This window comes from Gouania willdenowi, chromosome 10 (assembly GCF_900634775.1).
Source record: "Gouania willdenowi chromosome 10, fGouWil2.1, whole genome shotgun sequence".
Classification (NCBI taxonomy): Eukaryota; Metazoa; Chordata; class Actinopteri; order Blenniiformes; family Gobiesocidae; genus Gouania; species Gouania willdenowi.
This window is the reverse complement of record NC_041053.1, coordinates 26,706,153-26,728,990: the sequence shown is the minus strand read 5'-3', so window position 1 is coordinate 26,728,990 and position 22,838 is coordinate 26,706,153. Positions and strand designations below refer to the sequence as shown.

Here is a 22,838-nt window from a genome sequence, read left to right as displayed (position 1 = left end):
TAACTGAAGAAGTTCTTTCTAGACTTTATGTAACTTGCCTATTGATCATCAGTTGAATGTTAAAGTCTTTTAGCTACAGGTATGTAATAACTGTACTCTGAGATCATGTGGAAGTTCTGATCTGTTCAGAGAAAATGGCATGTTGAAACAGGTGTTGAAATGAGGTGAAGGAGTGTTTGGCTCAGAATCTTTCATAACTCAGTAATTAATTTTTCTCTCCAACGGGCCAATAAATCTAGTGATTGCGTGATTCTATTGGAAGATCAATGGTGTCTGTTTTGATATTTGATTTGATCTGCTATCAGAAGGTAGTGGAGCTACTAGCAGTAATGAAAAATCTGGTTAGATATTTGTTCCATTGATAACAAGGTTGTAAGTCACTAGAGGTTTCTAAATAGTTGCGGACTATAAAAAAATGTCCTACTGGCTTGATCCTGGTTAGTTACTAAAAATCCATGTCCTTTTGCAAGAAGCAGTCACACATTGAATCATAACAAACCAGTTTCTATTAAGTTTTTTTTTTTATTTTAATGAATGCGTTCACACATTTATCCATTATAAAGGTATATATACATGTTTTGCTCCCACGTTAAATAAAATATCCAGTGTGGATAGAGAAAGGATAGAAGGCAACAGTAAAACAGTGAAAGCACAAAACCTAGGAAAATAAATTTAAGATGATTAAATAGCAGTACATTGCAATCATATGAAAAAGGCCTTTTGTGTTCATTCTTTATACAAGGCGAGTTTCAAACAGCTCCACCTTGTGGGGAAAGCTTTGCAGTGCATGTGCTTTCCATTTATTAAGTTACTTTTGAATTAGGAACACTTTTCACACACGGTTAGAAAATAAATACTTTGGAGAGTTCAATTTGAAATGTATATTTTTTTTTTTTTTTTTTTTTACTCAGCAATGTAATGTCATGCTGAAACATAAGCAGCGTGTTCCAACTCTTTAGATTTAGTTTAGCCAATTCACCTTTAGAGGATCCTAAAAGGCCTATTAATGCTTCCTCAGGTCACAAGTCCATCACTGGACTTCAACATATTCATTTCACACATGTTTACATGTTGATTTAGAGACTTAACCTAAACCAGCAGTTAGTAAGTTTCAGGAGGAAACCTGAGAATTCAGAAAAAAATCCACAACTGTTCAGAGATCATTCAAACCCAAGACTGAAAAAAAGGTGTGCAAACAACCCTGAAGTGAATGTGACAGTGCTTTATTTTTTTGTTTTAAACCTCAGTCTCTTCAGGCATTTACTTTCTACTCCATGTATGCCTTTTTTTAAATAGATGAGCACTGTGTGAATTGGCATGACCCTGACCTTGTGACTATCTAGTGCAGTGTACCAAATAGTGATGAGAAAAAGGAACTGACCAAATACAGACCAATGTATTCTAAGCTGCAATAAAGCATCCACCAACAACACTCTTAAGCTCAAATTGAAAAGTAGCACACGTTCCAAAAAAAAGTGTCTGGGTCTAACCCTGAGAAATGGAACAGCATTTCATTTTGGACCTGAAATGTACATTTCAACCCTTTTTAATGTTGACTTTGGTTTCAAAGACATATTCAGATGTCTGGAATTTAACGTCTTTAAATAAGGCAACATTACTACAAGGTACCACACTGCAATTCAGTATGAATTGACATTAGTGTAGCACCACCCGATGAAATATTTAATTAGGTATAAAAACCAGGTTCCCAGCGGTGAAAACCCGGCTGCAGTCACTGTTCAAGTCTGAACATATATATGTTATATTTAAGCATGCATACAAACAACTGCTGAGTATTTTCCATGAATCCAATAAAATTTCATGTTAGGCAAAGAAATGCAAATAAGAGAGAACACAGCATGACAAGCTCAAATCCCATGAGGTATACAATAAGAAACTGTGCACAGGCAAATCAACTTCAAAAGCTCAGTCATTAATGTGTCAAAGGGGAACGCAATGGGTTTTTTTTTTGTGGAGAATCTTCTCCACTTCTGATTCAGCCAATTCATTTCGAATCAATCTAGAGCTCAGCATCCAAAAGAAACTCAGTCAACAGCAGGTGGTCTAAAGAGCATCAAATCACAATGTTATCCAAGTATGTAGGTTTGATAATACAAGTTAAATTATTTCCTTTAACAGATATAACAACAACCCTGGTTAAATTAATATACTTGCATGCTTTTGATGCATCAAATTGTTGCTCTCTATATTTAATTATTAAACATCGTGCTCCCTGTCAGATCAATTGTTAAGTCCTGGCTGTCCACGATAGCTGTGAATTAAAAGTACCCTGCAGCATTATCTGATGTTTCTATTTCAGTCCCGACAGCGTCATAGAAAGCTGCTGGGAAAAAAAAGCGTGATTCATTGATTCCTCCGTGGTTTGTTATTTTTTTCTTTCTTGCTGTAACTGTTAATTCACAGCAGGCTAGTTAGAGAGCTTTATTACCTCGCATAAGCTAAGCACGCATAATTCCTCTACCTACGCCACATTGTGCTGATCTTGTTTGCAATGACAGAACCTCCCTGGAGAGTTATATACCCCAAAATATAAATAACTCCTCAAAAAAACAGCTCACCGTAAGGCAAATAACCCAATCCTTAAGAGTCAGAGAAAGCAGTGTTCAGAGAGAAGAGCTAATAATAATAATATTAATAATGTGCTTTCAATAGTTTATCAGGAAGATACATTAGAAAACAAAACATTTACTTCCCAGCATTTCAACCTCTAAAAAGAAAACAAGTTTTTCAAGGACTTTCAAAGCAACGTCTGACCTAAAAGTGGCTGAGAATTGGGGTCAGATTTTCAAATTCTCTGCCAGAAACAACACAAGTGGGAGGGTAACAGTTTGATGTTCAAAACAACAAGAATGGAATAAAGGCTTTTCAATAAGAACAAAAATAAAAGCCAGTAAGTGCTTTCTTGGCCCACTCAGTTTTCTAGTGTGAACTCCACATCCAAACGAAAGCATAAAGTGAAGGAAGTTGAATGAAAGCGTTTCCTATGTGTTCTACGAAACATTAAAGGACCAATGTTAAGAATATATGAACGTGGATAAAAGAGTCGAATCGCACCTGAGCTAACTTGGAATGACTCAAGGTAAACAAGCAGATCTCAGGAAGAAACAAGAATAATTATAACTAATATATTTTTTATTTTTTAGATCTGCTTTATCTGAGACACTGGCCCTTTAAATCCTGATGAAACCGTTTTTTTCTTTAATTCTCATTGAGTTTTCTGCGTCTACCACCTCACTTAAGCTTCCTCCGTTGCAGCGGGTCTCTTCAGATCCCGAATCTGCTTGATGAGATAGTTTTTCTCATCACAAAACTGCTCATCCTCTGAACGGTCAGTCTGGAAGTGGCTCAGGAACTCCACTAGTTTGGTTTGGTTCTTCAGCAGTATGTCTAGCACGGGCTGGGTCTTGTTGGGGTTTGCAACAAACACCTACAAAATAAAAGAGGGATTGTGTGAAAGCAGAATGAAGCCATTTTCACTTGACAAACTTATGTCGTGAAATGGAAAACTGCTGCATAACTGAAGAGGACGAACCTTAAAGACGTGGAATGCTTCAAACTGAATGTTTCGGCTGTTGTCTCTTAACAAGTTCATCATAAGTTTTAAGTTCTCCGCCCGACTGATGTACTTTGTCATGACTGTGAAGTTGTGTCTATCCAGGAGAAGCTCCCCAAGAAGCTACAAAAAAAAAACAAGGAATAATTCAAATGTAATCAGCTTTATTAATAAAATTGTAAATCTATGAAAAACTGTAGCTTAAACAAGGATAGATACCTTTAAAGACTGTCGTTTGGTCACATAGTTGTCAGAATGCAGAAGCTTTTCGTACTCTGTAAAAATCTGTAAGATATTTAAAACCAGTTAAGAAACAGTCTTTTAGATAAAGTACAATTTTCAAACTAAAAATCTTACCCGGTCATAATTGTTCTCCAAAAAATCTGCACACATAATCTTGTGTCTTGTCATGAGATCCTGAGAATGAAGATAAACCACAATGTTGGCAGAGAACTGTAAGGAAGCTGATGCTCAGGGAGAAAATGGTCCTATTTACCTTAAATGAAGCAAAAGCATCGGATGCAATGTCAAAGGTGGAAAGCTCCACATAATGAAAGAAACTGTAGAAGTCCTCAGAGAAGAGCACGGTCCTGGCCAGGGGCTCATGACGCAGACACTCCCTCAACATCATGCCACAGTTCAGAGCCACCTCTGCACTCTCATACCTGTGCTCAGAAATACAATCAATCAATAGGTGCCTAATGATGTATAAACACAGCTACTGTATACAATTATTAAAGCTAAGTAGGGTTGGGCACTGAGATCCCAACGTCCGGTTCTGGTGTCGCGGTCTGAGTTTACCTCGTACTGAAATCAATTATGGGCATGCGCACTACAGGAAAATGTTTTGCTAGTTCCGCTGTGGGTTTTGCTACTTCCGCCGTGCTGAGATTGAAAATTCAATTTCAAAGCAATGTGTTTTTTTCAAAAAAAATAAATGTTTAATAATTTATTCTATGCCGTTTTTACAATGATAAGCTGTCGTATTCACATAAATCTGATCATGACAATCATATTTTTTTTTCATCATTGGTCGATTTTTTAATCGATGGTCGACTGATGTGATGTTTTAAGCATTTTTTAAAATCAGTAAAACAATCTCTGCGCATGGCAAATCTAGCACGGGTACATCTCAGTACGTCGCAGACATGTACTAGGATTGTAAGAGAATCTCAGTACGGAGGTAAACTCAGACTGTGACACCGGAACCGTTACGAAGATGTTTGAATTTCGATTATTTTTTCCGGTTCCTCTATTAATATATTGTAAATGTATAATGCTATACAACCAATCATTTGATGTTAAAAGCCACATGTTGGAAGAATTGTTCGCTGGAACATGGTCCGACTGTATGAATGTTGTTTTTGTTATGTAAACTGTTTTAGTTGTTGTGTGATGTGTTATATGTAATAGTATACTGCACTAACAAGACATTTATAGTATTGGGTGTTGACTCCAGGGAGAGTAACAATGGCTCTAGCATTAGCCAAAGCTAGCAAATGGAGATCTAAATGAAAAAAATAAAAATAACATATACACTAGTATACAATTAAGGTATGAGGATTTAGTTTTCTGTTGCGGACCCGACAAATACTTTCTACTATAAACATTATAACACATTGAAAATGTCAACAATGCAAAAATATCATTCCTTTAAAAACAGAAACAATATTATTTCAAACATGTTTTTTCTCCTTTAATTGTGAAGAAATCTTGCCAAATTTCAATAAGAAATGCAATGGTAGTGTTTTGTGTCACAAAAATCAGTTTTATAAAGTACAACAACACATAGTGGTTTTAGACAGCAGTATTCTTTGACAACAGAAGTTGAACTAATTCCTGGACCTCTTATCTTTTATCAAACTAAAATAATAAACAGATTGTTGCTGCAAGGGCAGTGTTTTATCGAGTTTGTAACAGCATAACTCATGGTTAACACGTACTCATCCAGACGTGACATTTCTTTGCTCGTTATGCTTTTGTTTATCAGTGTTTATTCCACACATGGTGTCCAACATTGAGTGCCTTGCTCTGTTTCCTATCAATGGTTGGTGTGAACTAAACCAAGTTTCTCCTTCTTTATTATAGCATCGTCTACACAAGGTGGAAACATCAGAAATCTCAGGCACACACATCACGCTCACCATGAAAGATGCAAAACTGCTTACATCTGTGTGCACAATTGCAAGTGTACATGGGAGTGTGCGTATATGTGACACATTTGTGAGTCTGGTTGCTAATACTTTGTGAATGTGGTATCTGTAGATACGTGTTTGTCATTCAAGATGGTACTTTACAATAATTACATCAATCATACTTTTATTACAGTGCAATCAGGACGGTGGTGTCCGGATATTCACTGGTTCGAATCCAACCTGGGCCGTTACTGTGGAATGTTGAGCAAGTCCCTTAAAAGCTGCACTACTTGAATCTTGAACCATGACAGAGGTGCATGGCTGAATTTGAACTGTAAATCCTGTCCCTCACTCTGATAATCCCTCCCAGTCTCCTCCTCTCTGGAAGTGCACAAAATCGCGAACGAGAGATGAACGTGCACTACCGGTAAACACGTCGCCACACAAAAGGATGCACACAAAATATAGGAAAATGGAACATTAGATCACCTGTCTAGACGTAAAACAGCCACCTATGCGTCCAAAGTTAGTCCAAGACTAAATACAAGTTTGCACCGTGCACACGCTTCACTATATATCGCGGCAGCCAATGAGGAGGCTCCTTCAGGGGCTCTGCTCACCCCTCCTTTCTCTATTATTATTAACTCAAATACTTAATTATAAGGGACATGCAGACGTACAATTTTTTTCAGAAATAATTACTTTTATGATATACTACATGATGCTAATAAGAATCTTTTTTTTTTTTTTTTTTTAATTAAAGAAAATAATTTGAGTACCCCAGCTGCTCATGTTGTACGACGCTTTGGATAAAAGCCTCTGCTAGCTGGAAAGAAAGCCATCACTACAAACTGGCTCAAGATGAAGGACCGAACCTCAAACAATGGGTGATAATTAGGGATGATATTCTTGAGATGGAAAGACTTAATTTGAAATTAAAAATAAAGGAAGAATGCATTGATAAGAACTGGGGAAAATGGTTGGCATATAAAAACAAGAAATATTAAGAAAAACATTTATTTCATAATGCTCTATTTTTTGTGGGAAAAAAACAAGTGTACTGACAAAACAAAATGTAAATTGAAAAAAAAAAGAAATACTAACTGTAATCTTTTAATTACCATGTTGACTTTCCCATTCCCTTTCCCATTAATCATTTGTGCACCATCTAATAATTTTTTTTTCTCTCGATATTAGCATTTTGCGGATACCCCACATACCGATATTGTCCATGTAATATCTTCCATCTCTAGAAAACGTTGCATGACTCAGTTTGATAAAAACCACATACAGCTATCACTGCATCTGGATGTGTAATGAATGAATGCAACAAGTTGATGCTTGTTTCTTAGGGAGATGTTGAAACACATACTGTGCCGTGTGGAAAAATCATAGTCTGTTCGGGTAGAATTATTATTTACTGAATGAGTGCTGCTAATAACAAAAAATCTGATATTTATCCAGATGAAGTCTGCAACTTTAGGAGCTTCTAGGGAAAGGAGTCCATGTTTACACATGCAACACTACTAGTAAGGCAATATGCAACACTGTACCAAGCTCTTGTTGAGTTTGTAACAATAACTTACCCTTTTAGAAGCATGAAGAGGATTTCTGGGTGTGTAGAGATATATTCCACTGTAGGCGTACGGGTGCCGATCTGACGTCTCACAATATTGCTGAACAAATGAACCACATCCTTCTTCCCCTATGAAACAACCACTCGCACACATGAAGGCCTCACAGTGCAAATATGGAGATCATTTTGCTTTCGTACACACAACGCCTATATTAGAATTCAAAATCACAAACTCATTTAACGGAAAGTTAATGCATTTATCTCACCTCGAAATCAATCTTCTGCAAGTTTGCAATGAGAGCAATCAGCAAGTTGGTGTTGTACAGTTCTTGTGCCAGCTGTGCCACGGCCTCGGTTTGAGGCTCTTTGTCACCTGTTCCAGAAAGTACCTCCTTCAGAGAGGCAAGACTTTTGGACATTTCCTCAGCGACCTTTGAAAAAGAATCATAGTGCAGTGTTAGAGGCGGAGCTATCAGCAGAAGCAATCTTTCAGCTTTAATTTGGATGTTTACACCCAATTTGGCCAATTGCAATATAATTTAAAAGTGCCTCAATTTGTTAACGAAGTGTCCATTGATACAGAAACATATATCCATAGCCCTTTCCAGACCTTTTCTACATTGGTGTAATGTGCCCGTGTTTTCACAGTGTCAGGATGGCTGAGTGGTCTTAGGCACCTGACTCAAGGATTCTTCCTTTCGCTGCCGTGGGTTTGAATCCCACTTTGTCATATATATTTTTTTTAATTTTAACATATTTAACACTGCAAATTCCACCTTTAAAATACATATACAAAATGTTTACCATTTTAGGGTATTTCCTGGGTTGGGGATAAAATAAAAGGGTTAGTGGGGAAGTTAAAAATAAATATGAGCTAAAATAAAACTGAAGGAACTTCGAGTCACGTGGTGCACCTATCAGTCACCAAAACGATGGGCGCTGGTATGCCATTTGTTAAAGGTATAAATCAGTTATCAGTTACAATGTCTGAATCTTAAAAAGTTGGCTTTTAGATGACGTCAAGCTCCTGCCACTTGCAGGAATATAAATTAAATGGGATTGATTTGTAAGAAAAAGAATGGAAACCATGACTTACCTTCTCGCATTTTTTCACATCGCCAGCATCCAGCTTCTCCATGTAAGCCACGTTTTCTTTCAAACTCCTCACAATTTCTGCAGGACTCTTTTGAGACTTCCCAAAAGGAAAAGGCATGACTGCAGAGAGGGTTGGTCCAAAAAAGTAGAACTTCTGTGAGAAGAACAAAAGCCCTGCTTCATGGAAAAGCTATAATACAGTTACAGTACAAATATTACAGCCCAATGCTCTGTTCTTGTTAGCACAAGTGACCAGTTGTGAACAATACTCACCTAAAGACCCAGAGCACACTACTGATACTGTACCGACAAGCAGAGCAGGCGAGCCTGCGTTACATAAAGTTAGCTGCTTTCATCAAATACAGAAAGTACAGCAGGGCTGAAGTAATGTAACTAGCTCACAGTGATGTAGGGGAAGTGAAACACGTCCTCAAAGGCAACACAAATCCACAACTTTTAGACTTTAACATGAACGACGTGGAGAAATGTGCGCTCAAACGTGAAGTTTACAGCAAAAGTTAGCTTTTTGCTAGCTTGTGACCTACTTAGCTGCGGGGAGGGAGGGAGAGAGAGAGAGAGAGAGCAAGGGAGAGAGAGAAACGACGGTACACACACACACACACACACACGAACACACACACACGAACACACACACACACACACACACACACACCTGAAATATTTAACTCACTCCGCCATGACTCACCGGATGAACTCTAGATGTGAAGCTAAAAGTCGCTCGAAAGCTAAAACAGAGCTAGCTTCTTCTAGCAAAACTCCCGTCGGTGTTCTATTTCCCGTAACCTCACCGGGAAAAAAGTCCGTAGCTACAAACACTTTAAACGGACCACTTTCATAGTTGCAGTGGTTCGTCTAGTACTTGTCACCAGTTGTGTCAATGTCACCGAGTCCGTTAGAGCAGCCCAGTGCTACAGAGAAAGCCTCAGTCAGTCTGACAGCTTCATTTCCCGCTACACCCAAACTCCGTTCTCTCACATCCCGGGGACAGTGGGCGGAGCCGCTTTGATGTGACCCTGTGACTGACATCAGAATCAGCCAATCAGCGAGGGCAAAGGTCACACAAGGGAACGCCCTCTGTAAGAAGAGACGCGTTTGTTTTACACACAACACTCTTTGTTTAAAGTCGAGGACAGTTTGTAAGAACAATTTATTTAACTAGGGAACTTTTTGAGAGCACATGTGTATGGTTTTAAACAAATAACCAGATTACGATTAGTTAGATCACATGTGTTAAACTCAAGGTCCGGGGCCAAATCCGCCCCTTTAGAGCATCCAATTCGGCCCACAGAAGACAGTAAAAATTATAGAGAAAACATTAATTATTGTGTAAATTTTATCTGAAATTCAATGAAACTCCACAATATTTTTAAGGGGTCGAAGTTTTCCCATGCTTATTATAGATCACATGAATGAGGTAATTTTTGTTTGCAAATCGTGGAAAGAAATCTCAATTTTTCACAAATAATTCCACAAACATCTACAAAAATTGGTTACAAATTAAAATTTGATTGCAAATTATGGAAAGAAATCTCAAATTTTTCACAAATTCGCAAATTGTGAAAGAAATCTCACTTTTTCACAAACAATTCCACAAAATTCTACAAAAAATGATTACAAATTTAAAAAAAAAAAAATTAAGCTAGAGCACATTAATGTTAAAATTGCTCTTTTTGACTCCACTTAAAATCTGTGGCCCACTTAAGATCAAATGTCTCTGTATTTGGCCCCTGAACTAAAATGAGTTTAACACCCCTGAGTTTGATGAAGGCTGAAGTTTGTATCCTCCTCTTGCTGTGAGTTTGTAAATTCTCCTGTAGTGTGTTATTTTTTACATGTTTATATTTACTGTATTCTGGGAACGATGCTGTGAATGTGATTGTCTGAGTCTTATTTTTAGACTGGTGCTCTATTCATGGTGTGTTCTGCTTTACAGCAAAAAAGTTGCTAGACTGTGGATTTTACAGGTTCTCCATTTGCTTATTTAGGTACCTAACTTCCTCACACATTCCATTCACATGTATGTTGTGAGTGTGTTTGACTACCTCTGCAGGCTTGCCCTTTGACACACTTAGTTTTGTTGACTGAATCTTTTCGTCATAGTTTTTGTCGACAGATGTGTGAACAGCCTGATGTCATAAAGCAGGAGTGTCAAAATCATTTTAGTTCAAGGGTCAAAGTTTGATCTCAAGAGGGCCATAGATTTTATGCAGGAAATAGAGTAATTTCAACATTATTGTGCCCTAGTTTGCACTTCTATGTATACATAAAATACTAAATTTCTAAGAAACCAACCATAACCAAGCAATAGCAGATAAATATGAGTCCCAACAGAATCTTCACTTTAGAATTCCTACATTTGATGATCAATTTCTATTTAATTAAGGGAAATAGTATGTCGTAATTTGAAGAAAATTGAAGGATTTTGTAAGAATTTTGAGTTTTTCAACTGTTTAACATTAAAAATGACTGCAATCGTGCGATATAAGCGCCAGAAAAACTGTCAGCCCCTGCAAATATTTTTACACGATTCTTGTTTTCTCTGTCATTTTTATTTTCTCCTGCGGGCCGAATTGGGTGCTCCAAAGGGCCGGATTTGGGCCCTGCGCCATGTTTTTGACACTTGTGTCATAAAGGGTTCAAGCCGTTCATTTCTATTTATTTTATTATGTTTTCTAATAAACTTGCGCCACAAAAGCACATGATTTCGTTATTTTTCATGCTTGTGGCCTCACTTGTTTACATAAATTGATTAAAAAATAATAATAATAATAATGGGACTTTTATTGTGACAGTTTGACCGGAACAAGGTGTAGCCGTGGAAACCGAAGCTAGCTTGCTGCTAGTGTGAAAAGCACACGATCAGTCGTGAAGGACAGAAAGAAACAGCAGTGAGCTGGGACAGTTTCCCTCGTGTTCGGGCCGTTTCAGTGGCATAAAGTGACACTAGCAGGTGAGCCGTGAGCCGTGGGAGTCGCTGGGATGTGGGTGTGTGTTTCGGGGCCTGTGCTGGTTTTGGGGCCGAGCTTTGCTGGGCGCACAAGCCGCGCTGCTGCTCTCTTTTCTCGGGGAACACATCACGTATGGCGCTCTTTACTCTGCAAACACCCGCGCCTGTCAACACCAATTCACTCACTTTACACAGAAACGTGCCCACTTTTCACATTTTCACACCATTTAGACGAAGGAAAGGCCTATTTCCCTCCCGTTGAGCTGTATTTATGCCAATGAAAAGGCCGTAACGGCACATTTTAGGGCGTAGAAAGAAGAAAGTGTTGGTAGCAAAGATAGTTTTCAGTTTCAGATAGTTCATTGGAGACAGAGACGCACACCCCCTTTAATTCAAAACTTTGGGGGAAGGATTTAAAGGCACTTTTTGCGTTTCGCTCGTTGTCTTTGGAATTTCCCCCCTAACATGAGGTTTGTGTTAAAGTCTATGATAGGAGATGGTTTCTGGGGTGAATTTAAAGCCACTTTGGTGTGATCCTCTGGGGTATCTTTGTGTGCTGAGAGGCTGAGCTCCGCCGCAGTGAAACCCCGGCCCTGCCGTCATGTAATGGCTGTAATGGCTCTATCAAGACGTCGCAGCGCAACTGCTATTGTGTTATTAGAATTCAAATGTACACCCAGTTTGGTTTGTAAATGATTAAGGCTCCTGTCCATCTGTGTAAATCTCCCTATTGGTCACATGTATAGAACATTGTGATGCTTGCAAATAACTGCAAAACATTAAGGGTTGTGTGTGTCCTTCAAATATGTTATTTAAAGAAAAATAAAACCCCGTGTTTGAAGCCGATCTGATGTTTATTTTACAGTGATTATTAAGATGCACGTGTGTGAAGCGTTTTATTCCAATTGTTGATGGTTTAATTATTTGTAGCCATGCTGTGTGATAATGTTGGTGCTGCTTTTTCCTTCCACTATTATGTTTGCAGAGTTTTTAAAAAAAAAAAATATATATATATATATATATATAAAACACAATTTGTAACATCAGTATTTGGGGGGGGGGAATACATTATTCAAATGTTTTCCACCATTTGCCATCACAGGATTCTTCTGCATGTTGTGCTGACGATGCTGTGAATCAGGCCAGTCAGTCATTCAGGCCACAAACAACCAAATGTAATATAATGTGGGTTAAAATGATAATAATGATTAATTAATAAATAGCAGTTTGATTCTCCCTACACAACCAAATAAATACAATGTTTACATTAAGAGCTTATAAAGTCGTTTCACCCCTTCCTGAAAATATTCATGTTTTGCAAGTGATAAGGGTAAAAAACAAAAACAAAAACAAAAAAAAAAACACACTAAAACTGTTTTAAATGTATATTTAACCACAATTATACATCAGCCTTTAATTTATACAAAGGAGATGTAAAGCTTTCCACAGCTCTAAGTGTAGTGATATATGATGTAATAAAAGATATACATGGTAACACTTTACTTGAAGTTTTATACAAAAGGCTGACATTACGCTGTCATTAGCATTATCTGTCATTAGCATTAAAAAGGCGTATCATGATCACGAAGGCTGTCATTGAGTGTCGCTCACTAAATTATGACACCTTTTGCAAAATTAGGAATTATTATTTTTAAATCATGCTAATGACAGATGTCATGTTAAAAATAATGACAGTGTAATGTCAGCCTTATGTATAAAAACTTAAACTAAGTGTTACCAAATACATTTTTCAGGACTAGTTTCCCACACTTAAATGTTTGTGCATATATATTTACAAAAGAAGCTTTGAACTTAGATTTAATTTGTTATTGTTTGTGCTCTTTTTTTTTTCCCATTACATTATGACAACTTGTGTTCTTTTTATATCTGGTCAATGATGTGACACCCAAATGTTCTGTCCAAGAGCATTTTAGTCATTTAAAAAAAGGTTTAAATGCATACAAAGATAACATATATGTAGTACCTTTATTTTATATGCACTCGCTTTGAATTAAAAAATAAATAAAGTATCGTATCTGTAATTTAATTTGTCATTTAATGTGTCAACATATCATGTGGTGCGACTGTCAGGTTATGAATGCTGTTTGGGAAAAATAATATTTAAAATTACTCTAAATCTATTTGATTACATTTCTGCCCTATTATAGTATTATAGCCCTGTATACATTCTCAAATCTCTGCTATTTTCATTGTACAGATAGGTTTCTTAATGACACAAATAGAACACTTTCATATATGTATGCCTGAAGGAACTGTTTTAATAGTATTTTAAATACCTTTACGTTCTACTGTACATCTGTCAGTGCTTATGGAAAGTTTTGTGATTAAAGCAGCTTTAATCATGAAAATGAAATGTGTGAGCCTCACCCATGCTTGTGTGGATGCATGTTTTGTTCTTTAGGCTGCTAAACAAAAAGCCTTAAACCATGTCTGGACTGAGGAAAGGACCAGCAGCTCGGCTTCCTAAATGTGCCTTCTGTCGGACCAACCGGGACAAGGAGTGTGGGCAGCTGCTGTTGTCCGACAGCCAGAAGGTGGCAGCCCATCATAAGTGCTTGGTGAGCAGTGCAAGCCTTTTCTCACTGGAAATGCTTTAAGATGGACATTCCCACCCAGTGGAAACTTAATTTTCTAAAAAAAAAAAAAATATTCACAAGGGAAACTCCCTCATAGATTTTACATTTTAAAAAGGGAGTCGGATAGAGTTATGTTCAAGGAGTCCAGTTGAAAATTGTTCACCAGTATTAATAAAGCTGCTGGGAACAAAACATATTTATCAGATAAATCCGTAGTCGCATGGTAGGTGAGCACGAGGTACTTATCACACCTGACCCTACCAATGTGAGAAATACTCGTCTCAAGGCACTAATGGCTGTAGAGGGTGTGGAGAAGAAAAAGGAACTATATACATATGCTTCTTGCATGCCGTACTCTGAGCACATTTTGGAAAGTTGTTGAGAATGTATTGATGAATATCTTTGAACTAAATGAAAACTCAAAATCAGAAAACCTTTTTGGGAATCAATTTATCATTGACAATAAGCAAGGCGGATATCCCACTTTTTAACTCTGTGTGTTACAGCCTTGAAGCAGGTGACAAGGTCATGGAAACAACAGATTTCACCCAAAATACATCTTTGGTTGAGAACAGTAGAGAAAATTTTAGATGATGAAAAAATAACATAAAAAAGTAGAGATAACTTTGAAAAAAATGAGTAAAATTTACTCTGAAAGTAGACTACACAATTACATACTTTCATCAAAAGATGGCACTTACCCTTTTTATTTATTCCCCATTATTCCCCACTCTAAAACACATTGTACTTATGATGACTGTTAATTTTTCTGTTAATTTTTCCAATAAAGTAGGGATGTCCCGATACAACTTTTTCACTTGCGATACGATACCGATATTGTAACCTTGATTACTGGTCGATACAGTATCAGCACGAATCATAAATACTTTTATGACTTATTTTGTAGTGTGGAATTTTAGAAAACGTTTGAACAAGTGATGTTACTCAAACAGAGAACAATAGTCAACAACAGTAGGTACGGGAAAAACTGACCCATTTATTATTAACCAATTGGTTACAAAAGTTTTAACATTCAACAAAATATCTACAGTATTCTACAATTGAATGAAAATAATATAATATATATTTTGGATATTTTATATGCAGTCCGATGAAATCCGATATTTGTTTTCTGGCTGATATTGGATTGATATCTGATATCAATATCGGATCGGGACTCGTCTACAATAAAGTATTACAAAAAAAGATCAATCCATAGTGAAGGCCTCATAGATGAATAAATCAAAGATAATTTGTTCCAAAACAGATGATGTAAAGTAGAAATTGTCAATCGAAACTTTGTTTCCATCCCCACCATAATAAACATTCTGTCACTGACTTTGTCCGAAAAGTTTCCCCCCATTGCATTGTGGGATGTGGAGTCCCGCAAACGGACGCACAGAAGTGTTTCTACTCACTGTGAGTTCTTGTTTCTTCAGCAAACAAGAAGAACAGTGATTCACTTCACATCATTTTGTTCTAGTTGGTTTTTGCCCATGATATCAGAATTAAGTAAAAACACTTCTATGCACGAAAACGTCAACAAATGTAGCGTTTACAGTGGAGATAAAAACAAATAAACGTTCTGCATTTTCATCTTTTTACATAATTTTTTCTTTGAACTAATGATCTTCGATTTATTGATTTTCGAGGCCCTTTTCACTGTCTTTATCTAATTACAATGGTTTTGTGGGTAGCAGCTTTAACCTTCAATAAAACCTATACTGTTGTAGTTGGTTATACATATACAATGTGTTTTTCAGCTGTTCTCTTCAGCTCTGGTAACGTCGCACTCAGAAAGCGAGAACATTGGAGGGTTTTCCGTTGAGGACGTAAAGAAGGAGATCAAGAGGGGACAGAAGTTGGTGAGTGTCTGATGTTGCTTTCATATTATCCTCAAAGACAAACAAATGTGGTACAATGTGTTCCTCATACCTAGTGTAGCTCAAACCATGGCTTGGAGTTATTGATTTATTCAAATATTTATGTGAATTAGAAGTTGTTGCTCTTGGGATTTTTTTTAAATGAGTAACTATGAAAAAGATCAATTCTTTGAAGTAATTCAGTTGATATCTCTGAAACTTTTGTGCTTCTTTTTCCATTTAAGTGAGTATAGGAAGAATCAACGTTTACATGGTTTGTCTTAAGTTTAAGGATTCAATTCAGTTATTCATGCATGATATTACAAACCTAAACCCATTAAACTGTTGTGAACAAAACCACCCACTCATTCATTTTCTATAGCCCTATAGATGGACACATTTACTCCTGCTCTCATACTGTAAACAACACAATATACAATGTTTTGGACTGAAGTAGGAAACTGGGAATGTTAAAAAACAAAAAAAGCATCTTTTTCTCTGAATGGATGAAAAAGGTCTTTGTTGTGTTTTCATGCCGCTGTGTCCTCCTGTCTTCCAATTCAAAATAATGTTCTATTCCCATTTAATAAACCATTCCTCTTCCCCATCCTTCCATCTCAGATGTGCTCCTCTTGTCACCGATCGGGAGCTACCATTGGCTGTGACATCAAGACGTGCCGGAGAACGTACCACTATTATTGTGCTTTGAAGGACAAGGCACAGGTCAAAGAGAACAACTCACAGGGTCTTTTCCTGTAAGTAACCACCTTTACACGCGAGTGTCACTGACTCACTGCATGTCTCTGTGTATATCTACACTTAGTTGTCAGTGAATCCGTTTATTGCTCTCAAGTTCATTATTCATCATTTGTCTTACTTTAGTTTCCACCCATTATGGTGGGTATAGTGGCAATTGGCACGTTCATTCAAGGCTGTTTGCTATTGGTGCGGACCCGGACCTTAGGCAAACCTGACTATAGTTCTGGCACTTCCTGCGCACAAGCGTCTGCATGCGCAGTAAGCCGAATGCCAGTAGTTTCATCACTGCCGGACTTTGTGTCCTTCTCGCTATAGTTTTGTCAGGTTTATTTTGGCCCTAACCCAGGAAATACCCTAAAATGTATTTTTTTTTGTTTTTGTATATGTATTTTTAAAGGTGGAATTTGTCCGAGGTCTTTAAGTGATGTCAGACTTGTGTGTTAAAAGAACCCACAAACAGTGGCGGATTTATTAAGTGGAATCCGTCAAACAAGCCGATTTGTTTCTCAGAAAACTCTAAGAAACTCGCAAACCCCAGCTCCGTATCATCCAGCTCCAGCTGTTAATTCCACTCAAACACTGACCAACACTTGCTCAACATGAGCTCAGATATTTTCTTTGTTCTCTTTTTTCACAGTGTTTACTGTCGCAAACATCGGGATGCTTCACAGGAGGACATCGAAGGTAAAAAGCTTTTTAAGCTACCACTCTAGATGGATCAATTGCTTTTGCAGTTTTTCTTTTACTCATATTTATTTTTAACCATCAGACTCACATTAAATGTTTGAAAGTTGCCTTAAAGTTTTACAACAAAGCTTGTTTCTGCAGAGGTCATGAAATTTCTTTCCACAATAAAATAAATTAATGTTTGTCTTGATGCTTTTCGTGTCTTAGTTGATCAAGAAGCGGTGGCCAACGATTCCGACTCCTCACCTGCACAAAGTCGTGTCAGAGGAAGGTTTGAGAAAGGACGAGCTAAGGCGGGATCCCGAGGCCAGTCGGAAGACTCTCGATCCACCTCCTCACAAGCTGCAGACGAGGAGAGCTCCTCTCATGTATGACAATAGGAAAGGTCACATAAATGTTCTTTTCACAGTAACATTAAAAAAAAGACTGTTTTGCAGCGGGACAGGTCACCCCTTCGTGCCAGCCCAGGAGACGGAGGTCAGCGCTGCGGCTTCTGCCACGCCGGGGAGGAAGAGAATGAAACGCGAGGAATGCTTCACACAGATAACTCCAAAAAAGTGGCAGCTCATTACAAATGCATGGTACGAATGTAAAAGCACATTCACAGCACAATACACAAAACAATGAGCCTCCCACAGTACGTTTCAGTAACCAGTTGTTGTTTTTTCCCAGCTGTTTTCATCGGGGACAGTTCAGCTGACCACAACGTCACGGGCCGAGTTTGGAAACTTTGATGTTAAAACTGTCATCCAAGAAATCAAGAGAGGCAAAAGAATGGTGAGAAAACTGCTGGTTCCAAACCTCCAGGATTTTTCCTAATTTAATGGTTCAGTATTATGCTATTTTTCACCCATCTCCATTTGTTCTAAGAACCCCAACAACATAGTATTTGAGATTTATTTTCCCAAACTCGCCTGTTTTCCTGAGTTTTAGCCTCAGAAAAGTGACTTTCTGAGCAGTTCTAAAAACAGGCTGTTTTGGGGTCTACTTATGCATATTCATGAGTAGGCGTGTCTGTAGATGCTGACTCCTAACAACAGCTGATCACGAGCAATTTTCTTTTATTTAAGCTGCTATTGTGATTGTGAGTCAGTAAAAACACTGTTTCAGGGTGTGTGTGAGGCAGCAGCAGCAGCGGAGTCAATCAGCTGAGTCAGCTGCTTCAAACACGCACCAGAGCTCCTATGTCGCTTTTTTGCCATCCTTTCCACTACTGATTACAGGAATAGTCCATTTAAGATGATAGTCCACTGTTTTCTCCAACCGCTACATCGCATTGGGTCACAAACACATGCGCTCATCTCAAAGGCAAAATGAGACCAGATATCAGATATTAAAAATGGAACTGATCGTAACTGCTCTCCAAGCGCTACGTCGTGGCTGCCCACTGCTCCTCAGGGAGGGGTTAAATGCAGAGAATACATTTTATGTATGTAACTTTACATATATGACAATAAAGTATAACATATATTCTGTATTAAACCACAGTGTTTTTTTAACCTGTAAGGTAGTTTTAGAGGGAGGAACTCACATTCTTATATAGGGTAAGAGGAGCCAGGATTGTCAGGAGGAGGAGTTTCCACTAGTGATGTCACCTAGCGAGAAAAATCCAACTCCCCCTATTAGAGCTGACTTTTTACAAAATGTGGAATTACAAGGGAGGGAGGAAACAGAACTTTTTCAACTTTGACCCTCTGAATGAGGCTAAAGGCATGTATATCGCTGTAGCAAAACTATTATTAAGTACATTTTTCATAATACTGCCACTTTAAAATGTTTGTTGTTTCCCCAGAAATGTACGCTGTGCTCTCAGTTGGGTGCCACCATAGGGTGTGAAATCAAGGCGTGTGTGAAGACCTACCACTACCACTGCGGCGTGCAGGACAAAGCCAAGTACATTGAAAACATGGCACGTGGGATTTACAAGTGAGCTGATTTTCTTTACATTGTTATCAAACACCACCACCCTGTCTATTATTCTCTGAGAATCAAAAGGGTAAAGCATGTACATTGAGCTTGGATTTATTAACGTAATTAATGAAATATCGATTATATTCTTTTTTCCATGTTTTGTAACTACCGTAGTTTCCGGCCTGTAGAGCACACCGCTGTATTGGCTTCTTTTTCCCTGCTTTTTTTTGCCACTGAAACCTTTTATCTTCATACTCAAAAGCTAAAAAATATACTGTCCTTCTCCTATCACAATAACAGTAACTATAAACAAAAGAACAATGAGAGTCTGCTGAAGGGGGTGGGGTGCGTGTGGGGAGAGGTTAAACAAAATCTGCTTTTATGAGGTAATAAATGTGATCTATTTGCTCCAAATAAGATAAAACCTGTCCTTTTGGATCCTCATAATCGAAGTTAACCTTTCCATTTTATAGATTTCCAAGAACATTCCAATCTAATCATCCACTGTGGGTGGTTGTGGATCTCGAGTTCTGATTGGATTTCGTCCCATGTGACACAATTATAGCTTAGTTTTTTTTAGCTATAATAATTAAGATAATATCATTACATTTTGGTATAGTTTTCATTCACGTGTAATTTTATTTATTTTTTTTACTAGTCAGTGTCTCGTTATTGCCACTAAAAAACATTTTTAGTCAACAAAATTTACACTTCTGCACATGCCATCCTGATTTCTAGAAGTTAATATGTTTGTGTGTTAAGTCCTGAAGCCGGACCAGTTTAAAATAAAATGCCTAAATCATTATTGGGGGATAATGTTTTTTTTCCTCTTACTTTTAATATGTGTCCAATTCTGTTTCATTTAGAATTCTAAATGTACATACAACAACAAACTGCTTTTCTTCATGTCTGTCCTCATTTAGATTGTATTGTAAGAACCATAGTGGCAATGAGGAGAGGGATGAGGAAGATGAAGAACGAGAGAATCGCAGCAGAGAGAGGGCAGCCATCGACCACGGAGGAACACCATCCACCCAAGTCAACGGCAACTAGGTGCATTGTTTGTGCTGTAGTTTACTGTACAATGTGGTTGAGTTTTTTTAATCATCTGTTTTTACTGTTACAGGTCTAGCTGAACAAGTCTGCTGTATAATGAAAAAGGAAAGCAGAAGACCTCGACGTGGGGGGGAGATATTTTTTTATACTCGCAAAGTTGTGGCTCGCAAGCAGCCACAAGTCGTTTCTTTCATGAAATCCATGCCACGCTCCAGTCTTTCTCTCCATGATGTTTTGTTTCACAGCACAGTAGTTCACAGCTGCTGCTGCTGCTGCTGCATCATCATCATCATCTTCCAAAGCCTTTCCTAATCTTTCCCAAAGATTTGGTTTCACATTGGGTGTCAAACCCACGTTATTAATGCAGCAAATGCGTCTTTGATTGTCTCTCACTGCTCTTATTACTACAGACTACATGACCTACTAAAGCTCCGACGTTGTCCCTTGTCTTTAGGTTGTCAAAGACTCACTTTTATGAAAGAGTCTGTTTGTTACTAGTCTCTATGAAGTGGTGCAGTTTATGTAATCGTTTGATCATATTCTTTCATGCTAGTTTTGTTTTTCTTTCTAAATGTCATATTTTTACTGTATGAATATCTGGATTTAAGAGACGTTTTGCCAGCATGCACTCAAATTCTCCCCTCTCTTAATGGCCACGTTCTACTTAAAGGGTAAGTAGAGCCTTTCAGAGAGGTTGGCTTGACTTTTTTTTTGATGTACTTGTATCTCAACAAATGTACCATGAATGATTGATTGGAATAGAAACTATTTTATTTTACACGTCAAGAGTAGAGTCATTTTTAAATGATGTGTGTGAGAAAGTGAAGAGTGAAAGCAATGAGTGTGTGACTTTTTGCACACACACACACAGATGAGCCTTCTAGGAACAGTTTGAAGGGTGAGGAATTTTGCAGCTGGGAAACTGTCAGTCAGTTATGTAAGATGGAAAGTCTGGTTTGCAGTAATTTATGCAGGTAAAGACTGAAAATCAACAAAAGAGTTGAGTGTCAATTCTTTAAAAGCCACAATGAGTTCTAATGAAAGCTGTACAGCAGTGTACTGTACATGCATTGCACTCTAATGAACAGAGATGGGCAACTTTAATCCCGTGGGGGCCATAAACATTTGATTTTTTGATCCAAGGGCCACATTATCAACATTCATGTCAGCTTTTAGAATTATGACCAATCAGAGAGTTAATACACAATAGAACAAAGCGTTTGGTCTGTTTTGTGTATTTTTGTTATTTTGTTTTTTGATAGTTTTTTATAATCTTGTGTTTCTGAAGTTATTTTGTGTTTTTAAAGTTATTTTGTATGTTTTGTTGTTGTAGTTTTGTGCTATCTTTGTCATTTGTTGTATTTTTTTTGTCATCTTGTGTATTTTTATTGTAATTTTGTGTATTTATTTTTTCTGTCTTTTATGTTTTTTGGAGTCACTTCATGCATTTACTTTGGGGACTGTTTAAAATGAACCCGAGGGCCGCAGGTGTCCCCCGGGCCACCAGTTGCCCATGTCTGCTAATGAATATCATTTTTAAACTCTCAATACATAATGGTAACAATAGTGAGACTGAAGTTGCTCAATTTCAGTGTTAGTGTGTTAGGTTATGTCTCACTTATTCACAGCAATGTTGCAGTTTGTTTTTTAACAGGAGACAGTTGTTACCAATAACACTGAGAACAGCACCTTTCTCCTCTTCTGTTCTTTTAAATCATGAGAAAATGAGTCAAGTCAGTGTGAAGAAATGTGGATATTCTTCATGAATGGTAACTGGATTAAGTTACTTTTTCCAACATCTACGTGTATATTACAAATAACAAGCATGGTTTATTAGTAGTCCCTTTGTAACATAGTAACAAAGGCAGAATGAGTACTAAAATTCATGAGGTTTTGGGCAAAGTAGTATTTTACAGGACGAAACAGGAATTTTGTGTTCGGTGCATCATGTTAAGAGTTAATCGGAAGTACTCCGTGTGTTGAGACCTATACTAATAACCAGTTAAAGGATATTAACTGGTTATTTCATTAAAAAAAGATCTTCAATAACGAAAATGTAAGTAAATCTAAGCTATTTTTTTTCTTTGCATAATTAAATTAAACTTAGCTATATTACCAGGTTGTAGTGGAATCAGTTGTTGACAAAAACCAGCTCCCTGTTTCAGTCAGTCTCTACATTTATAATTAGGCCTTAAACTACAGTTGATTATTATAGTCGTTCTATGTGCACACACTGATTTGAATAATGTCGGGCTGTAGCAGGTTCAGGCTTAAAGAGAAGTCTGGTTCGGGCTGTATGTTCTGTCGGGCTCAGGCCAGGTTGGGTCTAATATTTAAGCCCAATCACAGCTGATATGATCTACCCACCACCAATATCGAGAGACCACTCGTAACAATGACATATCTTGTGATGTTTTAATATTGCAATATCTTGTTGCACAAAATATCATCCCACCCTTATTGTTTACCATAAATAGTGCATGTGAGGGCCTCTGATTGGCTGTTGGCAATGGGATGCAGTGACAGCATTTTCCCTGAGTCAGCTTGTGTACAGTCCAGGACCCCGAGACCTCAGATGTTTGAATAGACTGAGTGTGTCAAATTTCAAGCCTGCTGAA

General features: G+C 37.6%; 2 protein-coding genes across 4 annotated transcripts; one reads left to right on the top strand and one right to left on the bottom strand.

Moving 5' to 3' along the window:
- Positions 1 to 884: 884 nt before the first annotated feature.
- On the bottom strand, positions 885 to 9,388 carry cab39l1 (calcium binding protein 39, like 1). Of its 3 annotated transcripts, none has more exons than XM_028460302.1 (9): positions 8,654 to 9,388; positions 8,382 to 8,534; positions 7,552 to 7,716; positions 7,296 to 7,414; positions 4,071 to 4,239; positions 3,932 to 3,991; positions 3,794 to 3,859; positions 3,554 to 3,697; positions 885 to 3,448 (listed from the first exon to the last, which is right to left on the bottom strand). In XM_028460302.1, exons 2-9 carry the CDS (start codon positions 8,496 to 8,498, stop codon positions 3,257 to 3,259), a joined length of 1,032 nt encoding a protein of 343 aa, XP_028316103.1. In that variant the 5' UTR covers positions 8,499 to 8,534; positions 8,654 to 9,388; the 3' UTR covers positions 885 to 3,256. The 3 variants fall into 3 exon arrangements, with proteins under 3 accessions (XP_028316103.1, XP_028316102.1, XP_028316104.1); XM_028460301.1 differs by having other exon boundaries at positions 9,087 to 9,388; XM_028460303.1 differs by having other exon boundaries at positions 8,382 to 8,500; positions 9,087 to 9,388.
- Positions 9,389 to 11,216: 1,828 nt separating this feature from the next.
- Positions 11,217 to 20,998, top strand: phf6 (PHD finger protein 6). The gene is made up of 11 exons (XM_028459800.1): positions 11,217 to 11,351; positions 13,771 to 13,927; positions 15,709 to 15,810; positions 16,429 to 16,562; positions 17,204 to 17,250; positions 17,461 to 17,621; positions 17,691 to 17,834; positions 17,926 to 18,030; positions 19,046 to 19,179; positions 20,088 to 20,217; positions 20,291 to 20,998. The coding sequence occupies exons 2-10, from the start codon at positions 13,796 to 13,798 to the stop codon at positions 20,215 to 20,217; spliced, it is 1,089 nt and encodes a 362-aa protein (XP_028315601.1). The 5' UTR covers positions 11,217 to 11,351; positions 13,771 to 13,795; the 3' UTR covers positions 20,291 to 20,998.
- Positions 20,999 to 22,838: the final 1,840 nt, after the last annotated feature.

Coding starts and splice junctions, on each gene's coding strand:
- phf6 (XM_028459800.1), top strand. CDS start 13,796: ATGTCTGGACTGAGGAAAGGACCAGCAGCTCGGCTTCCTAAATGTGCC. Junction 16,563..17,203: donor AACTCACAGGGTCTTTTCCT/GTAAGTAACCAC, acceptor CTTTTTTCACAG/TGTTTACTGTCGCAAACATC. Junction 17,622..17,690: donor ACGAGGAGAGCTCCTCTCAT/GTATGACAATAG, acceptor ACTGTTTTGCAG/CGGGACAGGTCACCCCTTCG.
- cab39l1 (XM_028460302.1), bottom strand. CDS start 8,498: ATGCCTTTTCCTTTTGGGAAGTCTCAAAAGAGTCCTGCAGAAATTGTG. Junction 7,415..7,551: donor TGCAGAAGATTGATTTCGAG/GTGAGATAAATG, acceptor GTTGTTTCATAG/GGGAAGAAGGATGTGGTTCA. Junction 4,240..7,295: donor CTCTTCATGCTTCTAAAAGG/GTAAGTTATTGT, acceptor TTCTGAGCACAG/GTATGAGAGTGCAGAGGTGG.